Source organism: Brassica napus, chromosome C1, assembly GCF_020379485.1.
Source record: "Brassica napus cultivar Da-Ae chromosome C1, Da-Ae, whole genome shotgun sequence".
Taxonomy (NCBI): Eukaryota; Viridiplantae; Streptophyta; class Magnoliopsida; order Brassicales; family Brassicaceae; genus Brassica; species Brassica napus.
In genome coordinates this window covers 50,610,257-50,630,199 of record NC_063444.1, presented here as the reverse complement: position 1 = coordinate 50,630,199, position 19,943 = coordinate 50,610,257, and the positions used below count along the sequence as shown (strand labels likewise).

The window sequence follows — 19,943 nt, the reverse complement described above, 5'->3', positions numbered from 1 at the left end:
GCATGTTATGGGTTTTGAACTCAGGACATTATGGGTGCAAATCCCGTTTTTTACCAATTGATCCCCTGAAACTATAGTAACTCTAGGTGTAAAATTTCAAATATCAATAAATAAGGGGGTGCACATGCCACCACACCACTAAACGTGGCTTCACCCCTAGGTGTTTATTACGGCCTCTGTATAGCATGGGATAAGGGGATCCGACGGTTAGAGGTGGAGATTAATTCCGAGAGTGTGGTGAGTTTTCTTAAGACATGAATTCAGGATTCTCATCCCCTGTCATTTTTAATACGTTTATGCTATGGCTTCATATCAAGAGATTGGTTCGTCAAAATTTCGCATGTATATAAAAAGACTAATTGTCTAGCAGATGGATTAGCTAACTATGTTTTTCTTTATCTTACGATTTACATTATTTTGAGTTTGTTCCAGAGCATGTTTTTTCCATCTTGTCGGATGATATTCATGAGATTGCTAGAGCTAGACAGATTTTCTTGTAACGAAGTTTAGATTTGAATAAAAAGTAGGAGACTATGGTAGTCTCTTGCCATCTACCAAAAAAAAGAAGAAACGAAACCGGACAGACATGAATTTATGCCACGTGTAAATTTCCAATTGGTAAAGAGAAAACATCGTATATATAACCACGCATCGTCATTCGTCACTTCACTTCATCACCACTACTCCTTTGAAACTCTCTATTCGTCTACAAATCTTCTCCTCGTGAAGAAGCTCTAATCGATAATCGACAATGGCTGCCACGACCGCGAATCTCCCCCAGCTCAAATCCGCCGTCGATGGCCTTACCGAAATGAGGTTCGCCTTTCGGATTTGATTTGAACTTAGATCTGACATTATTTTCGACTGAATCTGTTTGTGTGTTTCAGTGAGAGTGAGAGGAGCGGATTCATCAACCTCGTCTCACGCTACCTCAGGCTTGTCTCTCTCTCTCTCTCGATATGATCAAACATTGTATCGTATCTTATCGGTAGTTTCTGGAATTTTGAAATTCGATCAGTTCTTGATTGTTGTTGTTGTTGATGTAACCGTTAGACTAATTAGTTGATTGCATATGGATTTTGAAGCGGCGAGGCACAACACATCGAATGGAGTAAGATCCAGACACCCACTGATGAAATCGTTGTTCCTTACGAGAAAATGGCTTCCGTCTCTGAGGGTATTATATCATTTGTCTCCTGCTTGTAGTTTATTTGTGATACTAAAACGATGTTTATGTTTATTACAAATGATGGTAGATGTTTCCGAGACCAAGAATCTGTTGGACAAGCTTGTTGTTTTAAAGCTTAATGGAGGTCTTGGGACAACCATGGGATGCACTGGCCCTAAGTAAGCTCTTCTCTCGTTCATCCAAGGTTGACATTGACATTCTCTTTGAGATTTCAAAATCGATGTTTAATATGAATTTGTTTTGCCTATTATTCCTCGGTGCTATTCCCTTTCTGGAGATCTAGTTCATGTTCTCTTGTTCTGTAGTATATATTTGTTTTCATTGCTAGTGGATGTCACATTCCAAATGAAGCTAGTTACAATCCCTTGTGAATTTTTGGCGTAGTAGTCATTCCAAAATTTAGGATGTGAAGAAATTGTATCTTGCTTTTTTTTTTATGTGCAGGTCGGTTATTGAAGTTCGTGATGGTTTGACGTTTCTTGATCTTATTGTTATCCAGATTGAGGTTTGTTATTTTGTTTATCACTCTGCTCTAGGACCTACTTAATGGTTACCAATCTTAATGTATCTAATGTATTGCTTACGCACAGAATCTCAACAACAAGTATGGCTGCAAGGTCCCATTGGTTCTCATGAACTCCTTTAACACACATGATGACACACAAAAGGTACTTCTGTTTTACTGTGTGGATCACCACTTTTCACTTCCGAATTTTTGTTATTTTTTTGGCTGACTGTTTTCTTCGTATTCAGATTGTAGAAAAGTATACCAACTCAAACGTCGACATTCACACTTTTAACCAGGTTAGTGGTGTGTGTGGATGCATATATCTAATTAGCAAATCAAAATTTTGTATGTATGAAAAAACGGACATCAGATCTGCAACTAATTATGTTTACTTCGGTTTTCTAGAGCAAATATCCCCGTGTTGTAGCAGATGAGTTTGTGCCATGGCCCAGCAAGGGAAAGACCGACAAGGATGGCTGGTATGATTTTGTTTTGTTATACGATTCGAACCACACAGTAGTACCACTGTCTTTTACAGAGTTTTTTTTTGTTATACGATTCAAACGACAAAACTATTGAAATGTATCAAGTCACATTAGATCGTCTTTTGCAAGTCGAAACAGTTTAATCTGCCTACGTCAGTATCACAACTGATAACTGAAATTATAATGCCGTGTACTATCTGAGACCAGTCCATGATTGCAGAGAACAAGAACTTGTGATGTTTCTAAAAGGTTAATCTGAATTCTATTATTTTTGTGAAGGTATCCTCCCGGTCATGGTGATGTATTCCCATCCCTCATGAACAGTGGAAAGCTCGATGCTTTCTTATCACAGGTTCATTCTCTAATGCAGTCGACACCTGTTTTTCCCAGCATGTAAGATGTGCATCAGTACATGTTTATTGAAATTTTGGTTTTCTTGGAATCACAGGGTAAAGAATATGTGTTCGTTGCAAATTCAGACAACTTGGGTGCCATCGTTGACTTAAGTATGTCTTCTTTGTAGTTTGTTCATTGTTGTTTACTCATTGGTATGCATAGTTAATCTGAAATGACGTACTAACGTCCTGCTTGCCTTGTACTTGGTCTAATTGCCGCAGCAATCTTGAAGCACTTGATCCAGAACAAGAACGAATACTGTATGGAGGTTACACCCAAAACCTTAGCTGATGTAAAGGGAGGAACTCTCATTTCTTATGAAGGCAAAGTTCAGGTAACTTCTTGTTTCCGATATACCTTTTCTTATTCATCGTTATTAAGAAAACTGCCAAGCAGATTCGGTTGTACCGGCTGTTGATTGTTTTTGGATCTCTAGAAGTATTTTATTGCAAAACAAAAAATATTGTGTCGATATGTATGTCTATAGAACATAACTCGTTTTCTTGAACTCTATAATTGATTTTGTTTTTCTGGTCTGTCCCAGCTTTTGGAGATTGCTCAGGTTCCTGATGAACATGTAAGTCAATACTTTCGTTTTCCTTCCTGTTACCACTTGGATTTCATTAGAGATTGGTTAAAACTTCTAGCATATTCATTGGATATGTGGGAAATGTTAGAACGAGCTTAGTTTTTAGAATCTTAATATGTTAAAAACTCTTCAAAACGATTTCTCCCTCTGCATTAAATTGTTCTTTAAGGGGAAACTGTACACTCTTTCTGGTACCTCTTTCCTGCTTACTTCCACTTGTATGACCTGTTTAAAAAATCTACTGCACTCATGTTTTGATTCTTGTGGTAGGTCAATGAATTCAAATCAATTGAGAAGTTCAAGATATTCAACACAAAAAACTTGTAAGTAGATCATGTCCTTAAGTATTCCAAAAGAAATATTAACTTATCTGTAGACTTTAACTCTCTAAGTTTACAGATGGGTTAACTTTTTTGAAGGCCATTAAAAAGCTTGTAGAAGCTGACGCACTAAAAATGGAGATCATTCCTAACCCAAAGGTGCATGCCTGGCCTATTGCATAGCTTTTTCTTATTGCAATTTTCATGAGTGTTTAACTGAAAAAGGACTGGAAAATTTATTCAGGAAGTTGATGGAGTGAAAGTTCTACAACTGGAAACTGCAGCTGGTGCTGCAATAAGGGTAAAAGGCATGTCCTAGTGGCACAAGCGCAAATTGTAATCTTCTTCTAACATCTTTTCGTTCTCTGATTCTCTATCTCAAAACAGTTCTTTGACAATGCCATTGGTGTTAATGTACCTCGCTCACGGTTCTTGCCAGTGAAGGCAACTTCAGACTTGCTGCTCGTCCAGGTAAACACCATATTTTAAAGCGAAAAACAGAGACATCGTTTGAAATATTTGAGTAATTGATTAAAGTTTTCATTCTTCCGCAGTCTGATCTCTACACACTAGTCGATGGCTTTGTCACCAGAAACAGTGCTAGAACTAACCCCTCGAACCCATCAATTGAATTGGGACCCGAGTTCAAGAAGGTAAAGAAAACAAAAAAAAAAACTCTGGACAAGTCCTGTTTGTTTCTCTAAGACATTAATTTGCCTCATAAAGCTTCACTTGGTGTATTTACATATATTTTTAACAGGTGTCTAATTTCCTAAGCCGGTTTAAGTCCATCCCTAGTATAGTCGAACTCGACAGCCTTAAGGTGTCTGGTGATGTCTCGTTTGGCTCTTCAGTTGTTGTCAAGGTAATGCATGACTATACATGTAAACATGTCTAAAATATAAGATATTAGTTTCCCGATTTGTTGTTTTAACATTCATTTTTGGTTATTGAAGGGAAAGGTAACTGTGACTGAAAAATCCGGGGTAAAACTGGAAATCCCTGACGGAGCTATGGTCGAGAACAAGGTACTCTAACGATTTTTATATTTTAGGAACCGGAAGGTTTGGTTTGATTATGTTATGGTTTGATGTTGGTTCAGCTAAATCGATAGAGACTAATATGTGTCTTTTGTTATTTGTAGGACATCAATGGTCCCGAGGACCTCTGAATAAGACACATTCAGAGTCTTCTTCCCTTTCTCATGGAAGACACATGGTGATACACTGATACTCCATTCGTTTGTGAAAAATAATAATTAATTTTGATCTTTAAATTATCCACAAGTACGATCAAGTTTGAGTTTGTTCTTCTTTCTTTCCACGATCATTTTGTTCTCTTTGATAACCGACTATTTGTTTATGTTCTGATTCAGTACTTATACAAGTTTATTACATTTGAGTCTACTACCACTGACATTATACTCCCGTGGAGGTTGTTATAACGCTAAGACCACTATGATGACAGCATAAAAATATCTTTACTATAATGTCTTTATTATAATCAGAAGATAATATATTAAAATCTAAAGCAATAACTTACGGGAGTTACAAAATTCTTAATAGCAACAAAAATGCAAAAAGTTAAACAAATTCATTGGTAATGTAGAATACGTTACAAAGCTTCTTTTTATATATATGTATTTAGCACCAAATTAAGATTTTGTTGAAATATCTGATTAATTTTGGAGGGACAAACCAATAACAAAGAGGTTTTCCACAAATATTTTTGAACAAATCTATCAATGTTTTAGATTTTCTATGTGTAAAATTTAGAAAATCTCCAATGTACATTTCTATTTTTTCCTAAAATAGAGAACTCTAGTTTGATCCAATGTAAGGGCTTATAATAGAGTTTATTTCTATTGTAATAAAAAATATAAAGAAGTGCACTTTTATTTTCTATTTTTAGGAATGAAAATAGTATTTATCTATATTTTTTTCCTAAAAATAGAGTAATTATATTAGAAAGTATACATTGGAACAAATCCATTTCTATAATAGAATTTCTATAATATAGAGATCTGTTGGAAATGATCTCAAGAATGATAACCTTTTTCTTTTTTCAGTGGCTATTTTATTAATTCAAAATCTGTTTATAAATTTTATTAGTTTTTTTTTTTTTTTTTTTTTTTTTTTTTTTTTAATTTTATTAGTTTAATATAATATTTTATTTATGTAATATAATGAGGGGAGCTACACAATTGATGATAAAAGTAAAAAATATATACCAAATTTAATAATATTAAGAAGCCAAAAAAAGTTACATAGACTATGTAACTAAAAGTAAAAATATTACTCTTATTTAAGAGATCATTACTTCACAACATTAACTACATCTTCTAAATCATCAGGTTGGTTTTCTCTACTATTATTTGTTCGAATCATTAGACATATTCTTAAGTTTCATCCAAAGACAATGGTCTCACAACATTATTTGTATATGTATTGTCCGCAGGTGTAATGATGTTTCTGCTACTTGCGATTGTGGGATTAATAAGCTATTATGTATATAAGTCGATAAAACCGCCACCACCAATTCCACTACCGGAAAACGTTTCCAAGAAATCTCTAAGAGTCGAGCTAAGTGATGGCAGACATATAGCCTACAGAGAATTAGGGTGTCCAAAGGACGAAGCCAAAAACAAAATAATAATCATCCATGGATATGCAAATTCCAAAGAAGTAGATTTATACACCACACAGGTATAAACGTTATGATTAAATGATTGTATTGGGGTAGCTTATAATTCATTTTAATCATTTAATGATTGTTTTGTAATAATATATTTGAACCTACAACGTTTTTATATGGCTTCTTCAGGAAATGATTGACGAATTCAAGATATATTTTTTGTTCTTCGATAGAGCTGGTCATGGAGAAAGCGATCCTAATCCATCAAGAACATTGAAAACAGATACATACGATATCGAAGAACTTGCTGACAAATTGCAACTTGGTCCAAAGTTCCATGTTCTGGGCATGTCACTTGGAGCTTACCCAGTTTATGGTTGCCTCAAATACATTCCTCATAGGTAATCTATATTTATAGAATATCTCTTAAGAAAATTATCAGAAAACTGGTGTTACTTCTCATTGGTTATCAATACTTTAAGGTTTATAGATAAACATTTTACATAAAATGTGGTTAATCAATTTTTAATAAGATTGTTCTGTTTATAATTTACAACTTTAAATACACAATGTTTTCTCATGTTTTATCTATTTACAGACTAAGTGGAGCTTCATTGGTGGTTCCATTAATAAACTTTTGGTGGAGACGTATTCCTCAAAACTTGTTGAATGCAGCAATCAAGAAATTACCATTTGCGTTTCAAATGATACTTCGAGTCGCACACTATTGTCCATGGTTGCTATATTGGTGGATGACTCAGAAATGGTTTCCAAATGATCGAGATCCCAAGAAAATTTGGACTGAACGTGATATAGAACTTTCGAAAATATATTATAAAAAATCGTACATGGTATGTGTGTATATATAGAGTGATTCAAATAGTCGTGTAGTTGCCAATATCTTTTAGATTTATCCTGAAAGTATACGTTAAACATATACTCATGAAAGCTAATAATGTATAACTTATATATAGGACGCTGTTAAACGACAAGGTGAATATGTGAGCTGCTACCAAGACATCATCGCCGGTTATGGAAATTGGGAGTTTGATCCAACCGAACTGAGCAACCCGTTCACGGATACTAACAAAGGATCAGTCCATATGTGGTGTGCACTCGATGACAAACAAATATTGCGAGAAGTTCTAGTTTATATATGCGATAAACTTCCATGGATAAAGTTCCATGAGGTCCCTCATGTTGGACACTGGATTATCCATGAGAAGCATCATTTCGAAGCCATCATCAAAGCCGCTTGTACTGAATGAAAAATGGACAATGAAGAAAGGAAAAACTTTATCAAATTTTTATGGGATGCTTAAGTTTGAGAATGTTTATATAAGTTTAATAAAAATATTATGTACATGTCAATATTAATATATAAATCTGGTATGCTAATGTCAGATGCAACTATTTATATTATTTCGATGAACTTAAATATTTATGCATTAAAATGCATTTTTCTTTCAGTTAAGTAAGATGTGCTATAAAAAGATGATCTAAAATTAATTTTTTTTTTTGCGTGTCCCATTTACAGCAAATACAAAAATAGATAAGTTAGAAAAATTGCTAATTTTACCTATTTAATATGAGATATATATATATATATATAAAAATTATTTATTTTTGGTTCATATTTAAAATTAATTATTTTTCAAATTTTATTGAGCTATTTACACAAAATTTAACAACAAGTTTAGATTTATATATATGAGAAGAACAATACTTAACCAATTTCTGTATATAATTAAGAAAGTAATAGAAATTAAATTAAATCCAAGAATTACAATATACTATAGTAAAGCAAAAGGGAGTTATACAACCTTTTTATTAGTACATCAATATTTTAAATACAAAGGAACTATAATCAGAAGATAATATATTAAAATGTAAAGCAATAACTGACTGGAGTTACACAATTTATAATAACAACAAAAATGCAAAAGACAATAAAATGCATTGGTAATGTAAGATACGTTACAAAGCTCTTTGTTTAGATTTAGATACCAAATTATGATTTTTTTTGAAATATATTAATAACTTTGTGGTGAACAAACCTTTTAACAAAGAGTTTTCTACAAACATCTTTGAACAAATAAATCAATGTTTTTCATTTTTATATATGTATAATTTAAAAAGGATAACCTTTTATTCTTTTTAGTAGCTGATTTATTAATTCAAAAATATTTTTATTAATTTTATTAATTTAAGATGTTATTTTATCAATGCAATATACGTGAGGGGAGTTACACAAATGATGATAAATGTAACAAGATAACAAAATTTAATAATTGTAAGAAGGCAAAAGAAGTTACAGAGACATGTGTAACACACAAAAAATAATATAAAATATATATTTTCTATTATATAAGAGATGTTTAAACCAGAGTTTTACTTCACATTAACTACATCTCCTAAATCATCAGGTTGGTTTTCTCTCCTATTAATTGTTCGAATGATTAGACATATAGAGGCATCTCTAACAAAATGTTTGGATATGTATTATCTATAGGCCAAATGATGTTGCTGCTACTTGCGATTGTGGGGTTAACAAGCTACTATGTCTACAAGTTGATAAAACCGCCACCACCAATTCCACTGCCGGAAAACGTTACCAAAAAATCTCCAAGAATCAAGCTTAGTGATGGCAGACATATAGCATACAAAGAACTAGGGTTTCCCAAGGACGAAGCCAAAAACAAAATAATAATCATCCATGGATACGCAAATTCCAAAGACGTCGATTTATACACCACTCAGGTATAAACGTTATGATTATATTGGGGAAACTAATTCATTTTAATCATTTAATGATTTTTTTGTAATACTATAAATGAACTTTACAACGTTCCCTTGGTTTCTTCAGGAAATGATTGATGAATTCAAGATATACTTTTTATTCTTCGATAGAGCTGGCTATGGAGAAAGCGATCCTAATTCATCAAGAACGCTGAAAACAGATACATACGATATCGAGGAACTTGCTGACAAATTGCAACTTGGTCCAAGGTTCCATGTTTTGGGCATGTCACTTGGAGCTTACCCAGTTTATGGTTGCCTCAAATACATTCCTCATAGGTAATTAACATTTATCAAATAACAAGAAATTTAAAGATTATTGGTTTAAGAATTGTGTTACTTCCCATGTAGGTTATCAAAACTATAACGCTTATAGAGACAAATTTACATGAAATACACGTGGTCTACCCAGTTGTAATAATATTTTCGGTTTAATAATATACAATGTTGTAGAGATAACGTAAATATATGTGATAATTTAGTAGTTTCCATTAGTGTTGTTGTTTTGTCACTGATTCAAATTCACATGATTATGGAATTGTTTGAAAAGGTTCAAAAGTTAGACTAATGTGTACATGTTTTATTATATTTATAGATTAAGTGGAGCTTCATTGGCGGTTCCATTAATAAACTTTTGGTGGAGACGCATTCCTCAAAACTTGTTAAATGCAGCAATCAAGAAATTACCATTTGAGTTTCAAATGACACTACGAGTCGCACACTATTGTCCATGGTTGTTATATTGGTGGATGACTCAGAAATGGTTTCCAAGTAATCGAGATCCCAAGAAAACTCTGACTGAACGTGATATAGAACTTTCGGAAACATATTCAAAAAAATCATACAAGGTATGTGTAACGTCTAGGTTGTAATGAATATTATCTACTTTTATATTTCGAAAAATACACTCATGAAAGTTATCAATATGCATAACTTATAAATAGGACGCTGTTTTACGACAAGGTGAATATGTGAGCAGCCAACGAGACATCATCGCAGGTTACGGTAACTGGGAGTTTGATCCAACCGAACTGAGCAACCCGTTCTCGGATACTAACAAAGGATCAGTTCATATATGGTGTGCACTCGACGACAAACAAATATTGCGAGATGTTCTGGTCTATATATGTGATAAGCTGCCATGGATAAAGTTTCATGAGGTTCCTCATGCTGGACACTGGATTATCCATGAGAAGAAGCATTTCGAAGCCATCATCAAAGCCGCTTGTACTGAATGAAAATTGGAGAATGAAAAAATGGGAACTCTACCAAATTTGCATATCGAATAACTGAGTTTAAGAAAACCGTGTGTATGTTAAGAAAAATATTATATATGTCATTGTCAATATATATAACTTGTATGATAAATATTAAAAATGCAACTATTTAGATGATAACCACGTGTTAACAGTCAGGTGGTACATAGATTCAAGGATCGTGAGTTTGAACTCGTTATTCTCAGATTACCCTAGCGTGTGGCCAAGCGAAATGGGTTTGCTCGGGTCTAATTTTCGCCGGTGCTCACACCCCTAAAGATTAGTCGGTTGGGTCACGGTCTGCCCGTGTTAACAAAAATTAAAACTATTTAGTTGACAAATCATGAATTTATATATTTTGCAAACATGTGTCTCTCTTTCTATTAATTATTTGTATATGAATTTCGTTTAGTCTATTCGAGCTGAATAAGATCAACCAATCATTCAAAAACTAAGGTGCACTAACTATTGGGACACTAAAGTTATTCACAACCATCAAAAGAAAAATGTTCGAACTAAAATCCAAAATACAAGTAGTGGGCTTTGCACTGACAAATGAAAAACGGACAATCCCGGCTGATTAACCATAATGGGCCCTATGCAAGGTTTACAAAGGACCTTTAATTTGGAGGTAATTTATACAAAATCCCCTAAATTCAAATTTGAGCAGAAGTATAAGTTATAAATTAACTTTGAAACAAAGCAATCAATGTTTTTCATTTGTCTATAGTAAATTTTAACAAGGATAACTACTGTTTCTTTTAGGAATACTAGTAGAAAAATGAAGGTAAACGCAAAGATCACTCGGTATATGAATATACAATTTGTTACTCCATTCCAGCTGAAGACAAAAATGGATCATATATATGATTTTTTTTTTGTCAACGGATCATATATATGATATTAGAGCATGATTAAGACGAAAGATAAAGTTGTCTGATAAATATTAGACTAATTAAACATGTCTACATTTCGATGTGATTTGATTTCAAAAAGCTCTTTAGATTGAGGGTAATAACGTGATTTCATTATACCGACAAACCGGTAAAAAAAAAAAGCAAAATGTTTTCCCACTTAAAAGAGTAAAGACATAACCCAAAGCAGAACATCAAACATCGGAAGATGCAACTCTCTCTCCCTTTACTCCTCCTCCTCCTCCTCCTCCTCGCCGCACTATCACCTCCTGCGACTTCCCACTACTCCTCCTCAACCTCATATCCTTCCTCTGTATCTTCCTCCGCCTCCGAATGGCGTCCCGCGCGAGCCACCTACTACGCCGCGACCAATCCCCGCGACGAAGTAGGCGGTGCGTGCGGATACGGAGATCTCGTCAAATCCGGATACGGCATGGCTACGGTCGGTCTGAGCGAGACTCTGTTCGAGCGTGGTCAGATCTGCGGCGCTTGTTTCGAGCTCAGATGCGTCGATGATCTGCGCTGGTGCATCCCCGGGACTTCGATCATCCTCACCGCCACGAACTTCTGCGCTCCTAATTACGGTTTTGACCCCGACGGTGGCGGTCACTGTAACCCTCCGAACAAGCACTTCGTGTTGCCGATCGAGGCGTTTGGGAAGATCGCTATTTGGAAAGCTGGGAACATGCCGGTGCAGTATCGAAGGTGCGTTTAACTCAAAAAAATGGTATACTTTAATTCGCGTTTCTAGATAAATGCGTTTGCGTTAGTGGAAACGCGATTTTTAATTTGAATTTTTTGTAAGCAATTCATTACAAGCGGTGATTGTTGCTTTTGCTTTTGTCTTCTTCGATATCCGTGTGCTTTATATGAGCTGTGTTTCCCCTAGATGCTCTCCTGGATTGGCAATTTACTTTATTGCCCTTGGTCGTGTAACTTGAGTAGGACTAGTGCTTCAACAAGATTCAGCTATGGTAGTTAAAGCAGTGTTCTACAAATTGGTTTATGCGTTAGAATCAGCAAATTGGAAGTAAATGAAACGATTTTTCTAGAATAACTTTTAAAAAGTCGGTTTAGGCCTAAACGAAACAATTTATTTAAAAATCCGGATAGGCCTAAACGAAAAGATTTTTCTAGAATGATTTCGGTATAGGCGTTAAAAATCGGTTTAGGCCTAGCCTAAACAATAGTCACTTATAAACTCTTATAAAGCGCTAAGTTACCGGCTAGTAATTTCTTGAATATTGATTTAAATTGTGGTTTGGATTGGTTGCATATTGTAGCTAATAATTTGAAAAAGTTCTAGGCACTAGGCATCACTGTTCTTTAGTTTTTATGGTACTATGATTCACTGGATCCTTACTAGTTTGTGGTGTGTTTTGTGGTTAGAGTGAACATAATAAACATGGCTACTGGTTTTTGTCTACACAGGATTAACTGTAGGAGGGAAGGAAGCATTAGGTTTACAATAGATGGTGGAGGCATTTTCATTTCTGTTTTGATCACCAATGTTGCGGGATCAGGTGATATATTTGCTGTGAAGGTTAAAGGGTCGAGAACCGGGTGGTTACCAATGGGTCGTAACTGGGGACAGAACTGGCATATCAACGCCGATCTCAAGAACCAAGCTCTCTCGTTTGAAGTGACTGCTAGTGATAAATCAACCGTGACAGCTTACAACGTTGCTCCCAGAAACTGGGACTACGGACAAACCTTTGAAGGGAAACAGTTCGAGACTCCGTGACACACAGAGAAGGGTACACGGAGATATAAGAATTTTTTGATGGCAAGATCTAAGGTTACATGACTAAGGAGTGTTCTTTTTGCATTTCATAGTTTCACTCTCCGACGCATAGGTACAAAAAGTCACCAATGTACTAAGAAGAGTGATCACACAAACATCACTATCGTATCTTTGCATTACTAAGGAGCAAAAGCTTCCTCTCAAATGCTTAAAGCTAATGATGACAAAAACCACTAGTGCACTGTTGTAAAAGAAGCTAAGAAAAGAATACAAAATGAGTAACAAGAATCATAATGGTAACTAAAGGTTATACCCCTTGAAAGTCAAAAGATATTATAATCCTATAGTCAAGAATGTATAATCTATACTTCCAATGTGGAGATCATTTACATGAAAAATTTCTATGAACATCCCACTTCTCTTATAACTCTACAAGAAAACTCCAACCAAAAAGAAAAGAAAAACAAACCTGTGTCAAGAAATAAAACTTTTTTGCTTTAACTTTCCAGTTTTGTAATAAGATCTCCATTTATGTTATGTTGATTTCTCAGAGCTCACCTTTGTCAAGAGCTTGGAACTACTCTAACGTGCGCTCTGTGTTGGATATCACGTGACCGCGGCGCTTTATATCTTCCTTGAGATTACAAATATATTTTAAAGGCCCGGCTCATCTAAAATTAAGGCCCCGTTCTAGCCCAAAATGTTTAAGAACTTTAACTTTTGTAGATTTACAAATTGTATGTGTTTCTAAAAAACAAATTGTAATAATTGGGACAAATTGTATGTGTTTCTAAAAAACAAATTGTAATAATTGGGCCCAATTTTGTAAACTTGAGGGTAATCTAAAGAAAATTACCTCCAATCAATCCTCGTTTTATATAAGTCTAGGAGATCTCTAACCGTTTCAATCCATTTTAGATATTTTATTTTATGGTTTTCTCATTCTCTTGTGGTGTAACAAATATATATATATATATATATATATATATATATACCTTAATATATATACACCATGTTAATGTAGGGATAATAGTAGTTATAGAGATGAGTGTGAACGCCATTAAAAAGAAGTTAAGAACCAAAAGATGGATTCATGTAAGGGAAATGTGTCAAGAGGGGGTATGTATGTACACATTGTAATTAGATGCAGATATATTTAATGTGCTTGTATATATGATTGTACAAACAAAAGAGAATATGGAATTGGAATAAGAAGAGAAAAAAGTTATGACGATGATGAGAAAGGTTGAGAAGTGATTCTCCATGGTTGGCCCATCGATAGCTTCCAAGGATTTATTCACATGTTCACAACTGATGGACCCACATGATCATCTTTCACACATACTTTTTTGGTCTTCTTCTTCGATTTTTTAATATTAAGTTGGATCTCACCAAGTGGGGTACAATTGAAAGACACAGTTATTTCAGTTAGAAGTGCCGCCAAAGAACAAAAAGAGAAGAGAGATTGCAACAGTTTTGGGGTAACCCAATATTCCATCTCCCATGCAACCAATATAGTTTTGACACGTGTAATTATATTCCAGACCGACCACTCTTGGAGAAGCATGGGATCATTGATGAGACCACTTGATGAAGAAACACGGTTTTGCATTTTGGGTGGCAATTATTTTGATTGATTGTTCCGGTTAACTACATAATCCCTCCTGGTCATGTTGTTTTTTTTTTGTTCATTTTGATAATAATGCTTTTCTTCAAACTTTTTATCTATTCATCAATTTTGATAGAGACATTAAACCTAATAACTAACAAGAGAAATGAACAAATGAAACTTATATATGGCGCTCTTAAAGAAAAGTTCAATAAATACACGTTACAATCAAACGGTATGTTGATTAAATCTAAATGTATGTGAACAAAAATATCAGAAGGGAGAACTTCTTGTTGTGTGTATATAAAGCTATAATATGAAACCTTGAGTTAGCACATTATGAGTCAGCCAAAAAATAGAAAAATAAATAGACAATTAAAAATATTAAAACTAATTCTTAATATTATTTGTTGTTTTGGGATGGGGACCTTCCTTTTATTCACTTTTGTCTCTCCTTTTTCATTTCTTCTGTCTTTTCCCTCTTTATATATAGCCTCACTCTCCAAACCCTCAACGATTACAAAACATTTCCATTCTCTAATTTTTCTCTCAAGTCTCTATTCTCTCCGCTCTTTCTTGAAATTGATCCAAGATTCTATGGCTCCTGTCTCGTTACCTCCAGGTTTCAGATTTCACCCAACTGATGAGGAGCTAATTACTTACTATCTCAAAAGAAAAATAAACGGTCTAGAAATCGAACTTGAAGTTATCGCTGAAGTTGATCTCTACAAGTGCGAGCCATGGGACTTACCAGGTACGTAATATTATATATTCTCCGTGCATATATGTATGCATGAATTATTTACTAAGATTCATCAATCCTTTACAAAATATGATGAAATTTAATTTAATAAACGTTACAAGATTAAACTGCTATTTTCAAAATTTTACAAATCTTATATCGATGATTAATAACACAGCCTTTGTAATTAAGAATCATTATTTGTTCTGTCTATAACCAACAGAAGCAAGAGAGGCTGAAGAAAAGAATAAGAATATAACAATGATGAAGAAACCCTAAATATACTTTAACTTCCACAGGAGAATACCACATACAATGTTTTTGCATAACTATTTCTATTCATTTGTTATGATTTCAACTAAAACTTTTTAAACTAAATCCTAAGTTTTTAGGGGAAATAGTACGTAAACGTTAGTTATTAAAAGTTTTTTTTTTGTTATTATTTCAAATGAACTTTTAATAAGATGCGTTTAAACATGACATGTATCTACTGAGCTATTCTTGAATTTTGGATTATTTCTTTTGGCAAACTATTATTAGAATTTTGGATTTAATTTTGGTTAAAATTATTCAATGATAGGGAAAGCTTTGCTTCCAAGCAAAGACCAAGAATGGTACTTCTTTAGCCCACGGGACCGGAAGTATCCCAACGGCTCGAGGACAAACCGAGCAACCAAAGGTGGGTATTGGAAGGCAACGGGCAAGGACCGCCGGGTTAGTTGGAGAGACCGAGCCATTGGAACCAAGAAGACATTGGTTTACTACCGTGGACGTGCGCCGCATGGTATTAGAACCGGTTGGGTCATGCATGAATATCGACTCGATGAAACTCAATGCGAGCCTTCTGCATACGGCATGCAGGTTCGTCACGTCAATTAGCCCATTAATTATGCTAATCATTTTTGGTATATATAGCCTAAAGTTTTTATGTTTTCTTTTTCAGGACGCATATGCACTTTGTCGTGTGTTTAAAAAAATTGTGATTGAAGCTAAGCCAAGAGATCAGCATCGGTCTTACGTCCACGCGATGTCGAATGTGAGTGGCAATTCGAGTTTTGACGCTTGTTCGGATCTAGAGATCAGCTCAACTACTCATCAAGTTCAAAACGCATTCCAACCGCGATTTGGAAACGGACGTTTTAACTCAAACGCAATGATCAGTAACGAAGATTGGTCACAATACTATGGTTCTTCTTATGCACCGTTCCCTACTCCATATAAGGTATAAAATATCCTTGCAACCTAATAAAATAGGATGATTAAATTATATAACAAAATTTTAATGATGGAATTATATGATTATGTAGGTTAATAATGAGATTGAATGCTCAATGTTACAACACAATATGTCTCTACCACCGTTGCGTGTAGAGAACTCGGCGGTCAGCGATTGTGATTTCTTTACGAGTATGACTCAAAACAACAATCATGGCGTTTTGGAGGACTTTACTTTCGCTACAAGTGGCTCCAACCATTATAATAGCGTTGGTGATCAAGTGATCCACATAGGCAATTATGATGAACCACCATCGATGATGTCAAATCATCATATGAACCAGGTATTTAATATATGTAAAAATCTACTATAGTTTCATACGTTAGAAATTATTTTTTCAACCTTGGATAAACTAATTTTTGCATGAATATTGAAAAGGGATATACCGAAGAGCAGAAGATCATATCTACTTTGGATGATACTGAACAAGACCTTGGATATCATGGTGAGTATGATATATAATTTGGGCTTACATTCAAGATTGTTTAGGTATTTTTCTTATCTAACCATAACTACAAATTGTTTAATTTACAGGAGATAATACTAATGACAACATAAACATTGATGATTTCTTCTCGTTTGATATATATAACGAGGAAAACATAAATCAAGTAGAAGGTAACGAAGAAGAAGTGAATACAAATGAAACCCTTGATTCATCTCATTTTGAGGTGGTCGAAGAAGAAACTAGGTTTAACAACCAAATGCTTATCTCGACATATCAAACAACGAAGATTCTATATCACCAAGTCGTACCTTCTCACACGTTGAAAGTTCATATCAATCCTATTAATCATAATGTGGAAGAGAGAACATTGTTCATTGAAGAGGAGGACAACGATTCTTGGTTGCAAAGAGCTGAGAAGATCACCAAGAAAAAACTCACTCTTGTTGGTGTAATGGCTCAGCAATGTTACAAGTATCTTGCGATTTTCTTTTAATTTTTTTTAAACTATTGATTTATATACGCCTTGAATAAAGTGCGTCTATATATACTATACACTAACATACATGTACATCTCATTCTTGTAATTGATTACTATTGGAAATATATATTATGTAGTATAATTACCAATATGGAACATTTGACAACGTTAGTGCATATACATGCTGTTAAAATGGCCCAACAAAGATCATAACTGATCTAATCGGTAACATTTAACACAAATACCATTAACCTATTTATAAACTATACAAGTCTCTAAAATAGAAGAAGCTTTTAAAATAGTAAGAGAATTACAAGAAGAGAGGAAAAGCCAAAGATATTAGACTACATGTAAATATTATTCACAAACCCAATTACAAGAACCATTTACAACGCACTAATGATGAGTTGCTAGAGTGTTATATGCATATGTACCTACGTATCGTATAGACAGTAGTTTACAGGGTATTTACAGGGTATGTACTTCAAAAGAGAGGATTAGACAGGAACACGCCTTCCACGGTAGCGATCCAGCAACTGATACAATTTCAAATGAGATTAAGTCAGGCACATATGTCTCGATTTAGAAGGCTGTGAAAGTAAATTGAAATCAATGCAAAATGTACCGATCTGATGTATGGATGCTGCAAAAGCCACCCTAGTATAGGTATCCTTTGAAGGAAAACAGCGAGTGTAGGCCAGAAACCACTTAAACATGACAAAAAAGAATGGAGAAAAGACATCAATAAAAGAACCAAAACTACATAATGAAATGATGGAACCAACAAACCTGAAGAGCACAAGGAATCCATAAGATTCTAGAAGCAAACCGAGAATAGGCCATCCAAACACAACCAACAAGAAACCCAAACCAAACGATATAGTTCCCTGTATAGCAACAACAAGTAGACAAAAGAAGAAGTTATATTACCAGCAAAACAAAACAGCGAGTTATTGTGGGATCAGGATGAAAGCAAAAAAGGTTACTAGAGAAAGAACCTTAAAGTTGCGCCGTTTTGTAAAGAATTGGATGGCTGGTTGAATCCCAATGGTTAGAGTGACACCCGCCAAGAAGAGGATCTGATTCAAATATATAAATGATCACAGAGAGTTAATATAACCTTTAAAAGCTTACTACAACGATTGTACATATACTTACATTTCCCATGGCGATGAGTCCCTTGTCAAACACAAATATCACTCCCAAGAATGTAAAGAAGACACCAAATCCAGTCAAGCCTAGCCCTATCTCTGCCCAAAAACATCATCACAATTTTCAACGACATGACTTTGAAAATTATGCACAACTCAGTAATCGTTACATCATGAACAAACACAACAGAACACATGACAGAACCATAACCAAGAAACAGAGGAAAACCAAGTAGTACCCTCATAGTCTAGCATCGGTAACACAAACAAATAACTTCGAAGCACCTCTACAGCTTACGACATCGATGGATTACTACTATTTCATGATTACATCCCAAAGACTTAAGAGTTGTCAGAACTTACTTTTAAGGTCATTCATCTCGAAGGAAGCCATATTATTGGACAATCAGCAACCTCAAACGCAGAATTCAGGCAACTTCGGATCTAATAAAGTTGTCTTTTGATGTCTGAAATCGATGAACGAGTTTGAATAGATCAAAGACTGAATCGTGGTGCCAACTTCTGGTGGAAGCAATGTTCTGTTTTACGGCAACGCGAGTCAAAGCCTCGTCATACTTCCTTCCTCCACGTCATCTCGACCGATTAATACTTCATAAATTAGAAAGAAGCCCCTCAATTTTTGTGCTTTCATAATATTACCCATCTGATTTTTACGAACCCATATGAGAGAACACTAGAGTGTTTTAACTGAAAATGGTCTATTTCATCATGAAATTGACCCCTCATGCATATTCCTTCATGAACTTTGTAGTACTGCATATTCCGTACTGAATTAAACAAAACTTTAAATATACTACATGAACATTAATGCATCGTGCCATTTTATTACCGAACTTTTAGTAGTATATATTCCATACCGAACTAAACAAAAATTCAAAAATACTACATGAATTCTTAAAATCGTGCTTCTATATATATTGATCGTCAAAGGTGTTAATCATTCATTCTGTAAAATTAAAAATACTACATGAACTCTCAAAATCGTGCTTATATATATTGACCATCAAAGGTGTTAGTCATCCATTAATTTATCAAAACGCGTTTTTTTTTCTTTTGTGAAGCAAACGATTCTGTAAAAAAAAAAGGGAGTACTATGAAGTTTTACTAAATTAATTTATAAAAACAATTGAACGATGCTCATTAACCATGAAAAAGAGTTTAGCATACATTAATACAAATTTATAATATGGTTAGAAATTTTAAAACAACAGTAAAGATTATAAGGTTCAGTATATAAAATATTTACTAAAAATTCAGTATTTTCGTAGGGATTAACACATAGATTTGAGATACAATTTCCAAAAATACGACAATATTGTTTTAATGCATAGTTGCATCATCCACTAACATTTGATGATGTTCAAAGAGGTTTTGAGCATTTGGT

The 19,943-nt window shown here is 34.3% G+C and overlaps 6 protein-coding genes across 6 annotated transcripts; 5 read left to right on the top strand and 1 right to left on the bottom strand.

The window, feature by feature from the left end:
- The first annotated feature begins 659 nt into the window (after positions 1-659).
- On the top strand, positions 660-4,893 carry LOC106387293 (UTP--glucose-1-phosphate uridylyltransferase 2). The gene is given in 21 exon segments (XM_048746161.1): positions 660-816; positions 888-935; positions 1,086-1,177; positions 1,257-1,347; positions 1,634-1,694; positions 1,780-1,857; positions 1,943-1,993; positions 2,103-2,176; positions 2,462-2,534; positions 2,631-2,688; positions 2,800-2,912; positions 3,123-3,155; positions 3,438-3,490; positions 3,567-3,579; positions 3,581-3,646; positions 3,732-3,788; positions 3,875-3,958; positions 4,042-4,140; positions 4,248-4,352; positions 4,444-4,515; positions 4,632-4,893. Coding segments are annotated over 21 exon segments (1,413 nt in total). The 5' UTR covers positions 660-751; the 3' UTR covers positions 4,659-4,893.
- An 828-nt stretch (positions 4,894-5,721) lies between these two features.
- On the top strand, positions 5,722-7,543 carry LOC125580760. Its single transcript, XM_048745848.1, has 5 exons — positions 5,722-5,840; positions 5,945-6,192; positions 6,311-6,522; positions 6,720-6,972; positions 7,096-7,543. Exons 2-5 carry the CDS (start codon positions 5,950-5,952, stop codon positions 7,387-7,389), a joined length of 1,002 nt encoding a protein of 333 aa, XP_048601805.1. The 5' UTR covers positions 5,722-5,840; positions 5,945-5,949; the 3' UTR covers positions 7,390-7,543.
- Positions 7,544-8,419: 876 nt separating this feature from the next.
- Positions 8,420-10,317, top strand: LOC106385854. The gene is made up of 5 exons (XM_013825752.3): positions 8,420-8,547; positions 8,634-8,881; positions 8,988-9,199; positions 9,516-9,768; positions 9,865-10,317. The coding sequence occupies exons 1-5, from the start codon at positions 8,496-8,498 to the stop codon at positions 10,156-10,158; spliced, it is 1,059 nt and encodes a 352-aa protein (XP_013681206.2). The 5' UTR covers positions 8,420-8,495; the 3' UTR covers positions 10,159-10,317.
- Positions 10,318-11,263: 946 nt separating this feature from the next.
- LOC106432856 (expansin-A13) lies at positions 11,264-13,039 on the top strand. The gene is made up of 2 exons (XM_013873703.3): positions 11,264-11,795; positions 12,522-13,039. Exons 1-2 carry the CDS (start codon positions 11,299-11,301, stop codon positions 12,832-12,834), a joined length of 810 nt encoding a protein of 269 aa, XP_013729157.2. The 5' UTR covers positions 11,264-11,298; the 3' UTR covers positions 12,835-13,039.
- Positions 13,040-13,958: 919 nt separating this feature from the next.
- Positions 13,959-17,536, top strand: LOC106385221 (NAC domain-containing protein 45). The gene is made up of 6 exons (XM_013825163.3): positions 13,959-15,197; positions 15,766-16,046; positions 16,129-16,407; positions 16,493-16,744; positions 16,840-16,906; positions 16,996-17,536. The coding sequence occupies exons 1-6, from the start codon at positions 14,783-14,785 to the stop codon at positions 17,400-17,402; spliced, it is 1,701 nt and encodes a 566-aa protein (XP_013680617.2). The 5' UTR covers positions 13,959-14,782; the 3' UTR covers positions 17,403-17,536.
- A 127-nt stretch (positions 17,537-17,663) lies between these two features.
- Positions 17,664-19,128, bottom strand: LOC106385939 (vesicle transport protein GOT1). The gene is made up of 6 exons (XM_013825839.3): positions 18,902-19,128; positions 18,546-18,637; positions 18,386-18,466; positions 18,177-18,274; positions 18,013-18,094; positions 17,664-17,923 (listed from the first exon to the last, which is right to left on the bottom strand). The coding sequence occupies exons 1-6, from the start codon at positions 18,930-18,932 to the stop codon at positions 17,885-17,887; spliced, it is 423 nt and encodes a 140-aa protein (XP_013681293.2). The 5' UTR covers positions 18,933-19,128; the 3' UTR covers positions 17,664-17,884.
- Between the last annotated feature and the right edge of the window lie 815 nt (positions 19,129-19,943).

What these genes read in the sequence shown, in the direction of transcription:
- LOC125580760 (XM_048745848.1), top strand. Translation starts at nt 5,950, where the DNA reads ATGATGTTTCTGCTACTTGCGATTGTGGGATTAATAAGCTATTATGTA. An exon ending in CTCAAATACATTCCTCATAG is followed by an intron (nt 6,523 to 6,719) that starts GTAATCTATATT and finishes ATCTATTTACAG; the next exon opens with ACTAAGTGGAGCTTCATTGG. An exon ending in ATTATAAAAAATCGTACATG is followed by an intron (nt 6,973 to 7,095) that starts GTATGTGTGTAT and finishes ACTTATATATAG; the next exon opens with GACGCTGTTAAACGACAAGG.
- LOC106385854 (XM_013825752.3), top strand. Translation starts at nt 8,496, where the DNA reads ATGTTTAAACCAGAGTTTTACTTCACATTAACTACATCTCCTAAATCA. An exon ending in TCGATTTATACACCACTCAG is followed by an intron (nt 8,882 to 8,987) that starts GTATAAACGTTA and finishes TGGTTTCTTCAG; the next exon opens with GAAATGATTGATGAATTCAA. An exon ending in CTCAAATACATTCCTCATAG is followed by an intron (nt 9,200 to 9,515) that starts GTAATTAACATT and finishes TTATATTTATAG; the next exon opens with ATTAAGTGGAGCTTCATTGG.
- LOC106432856 (XM_013873703.3), top strand. Translation starts at nt 11,299, where the DNA reads ATGCAACTCTCTCTCCCTTTACTCCTCCTCCTCCTCCTCCTCCTCGCC. An exon ending in ATGCCGGTGCAGTATCGAAG is followed by an intron (nt 11,796 to 12,521) that starts GTGCGTTTAACT and finishes TTGTCTACACAG; the next exon opens with GATTAACTGTAGGAGGGAAG.
- LOC106385221 (XM_013825163.3), top strand. Translation starts at nt 14,783, where the DNA reads ATGAGTCAGCCAAAAAATAGAAAAATAAATAGACAATTAAAAATATTA. An exon ending in CGTTCCCTACTCCATATAAG is followed by an intron (nt 16,408 to 16,492) that starts GTATAAAATATC and finishes ATGATTATGTAG; the next exon opens with GTTAATAATGAGATTGAATG. An exon ending in CAAATCATCATATGAACCAG is followed by an intron (nt 16,745 to 16,839) that starts GTATTTAATATA and finishes AATATTGAAAAG; the next exon opens with GGATATACCGAAGAGCAGAA.
- LOC106385939 (XM_013825839.3), bottom strand. Translation starts at nt 18,932, where the DNA reads ATGGCTTCCTTCGAGATGAATGACCTTAAAA. An exon ending in CAAAACGGCGCAACTTTAAG is followed by an intron (nt 18,275 to 18,385) that starts GTTCTTTCTCTA and finishes GTTGCTATACAG; the next exon opens with GGAACTATATCGTTTGGTTT. An exon ending in AGCATCCATACATCAGATCG is followed by an intron (nt 17,924 to 18,012) that starts GTACATTTTGCA and finishes AAATTGTATCAG; the next exon opens with TTGCTGGATCGCTACCGTGG.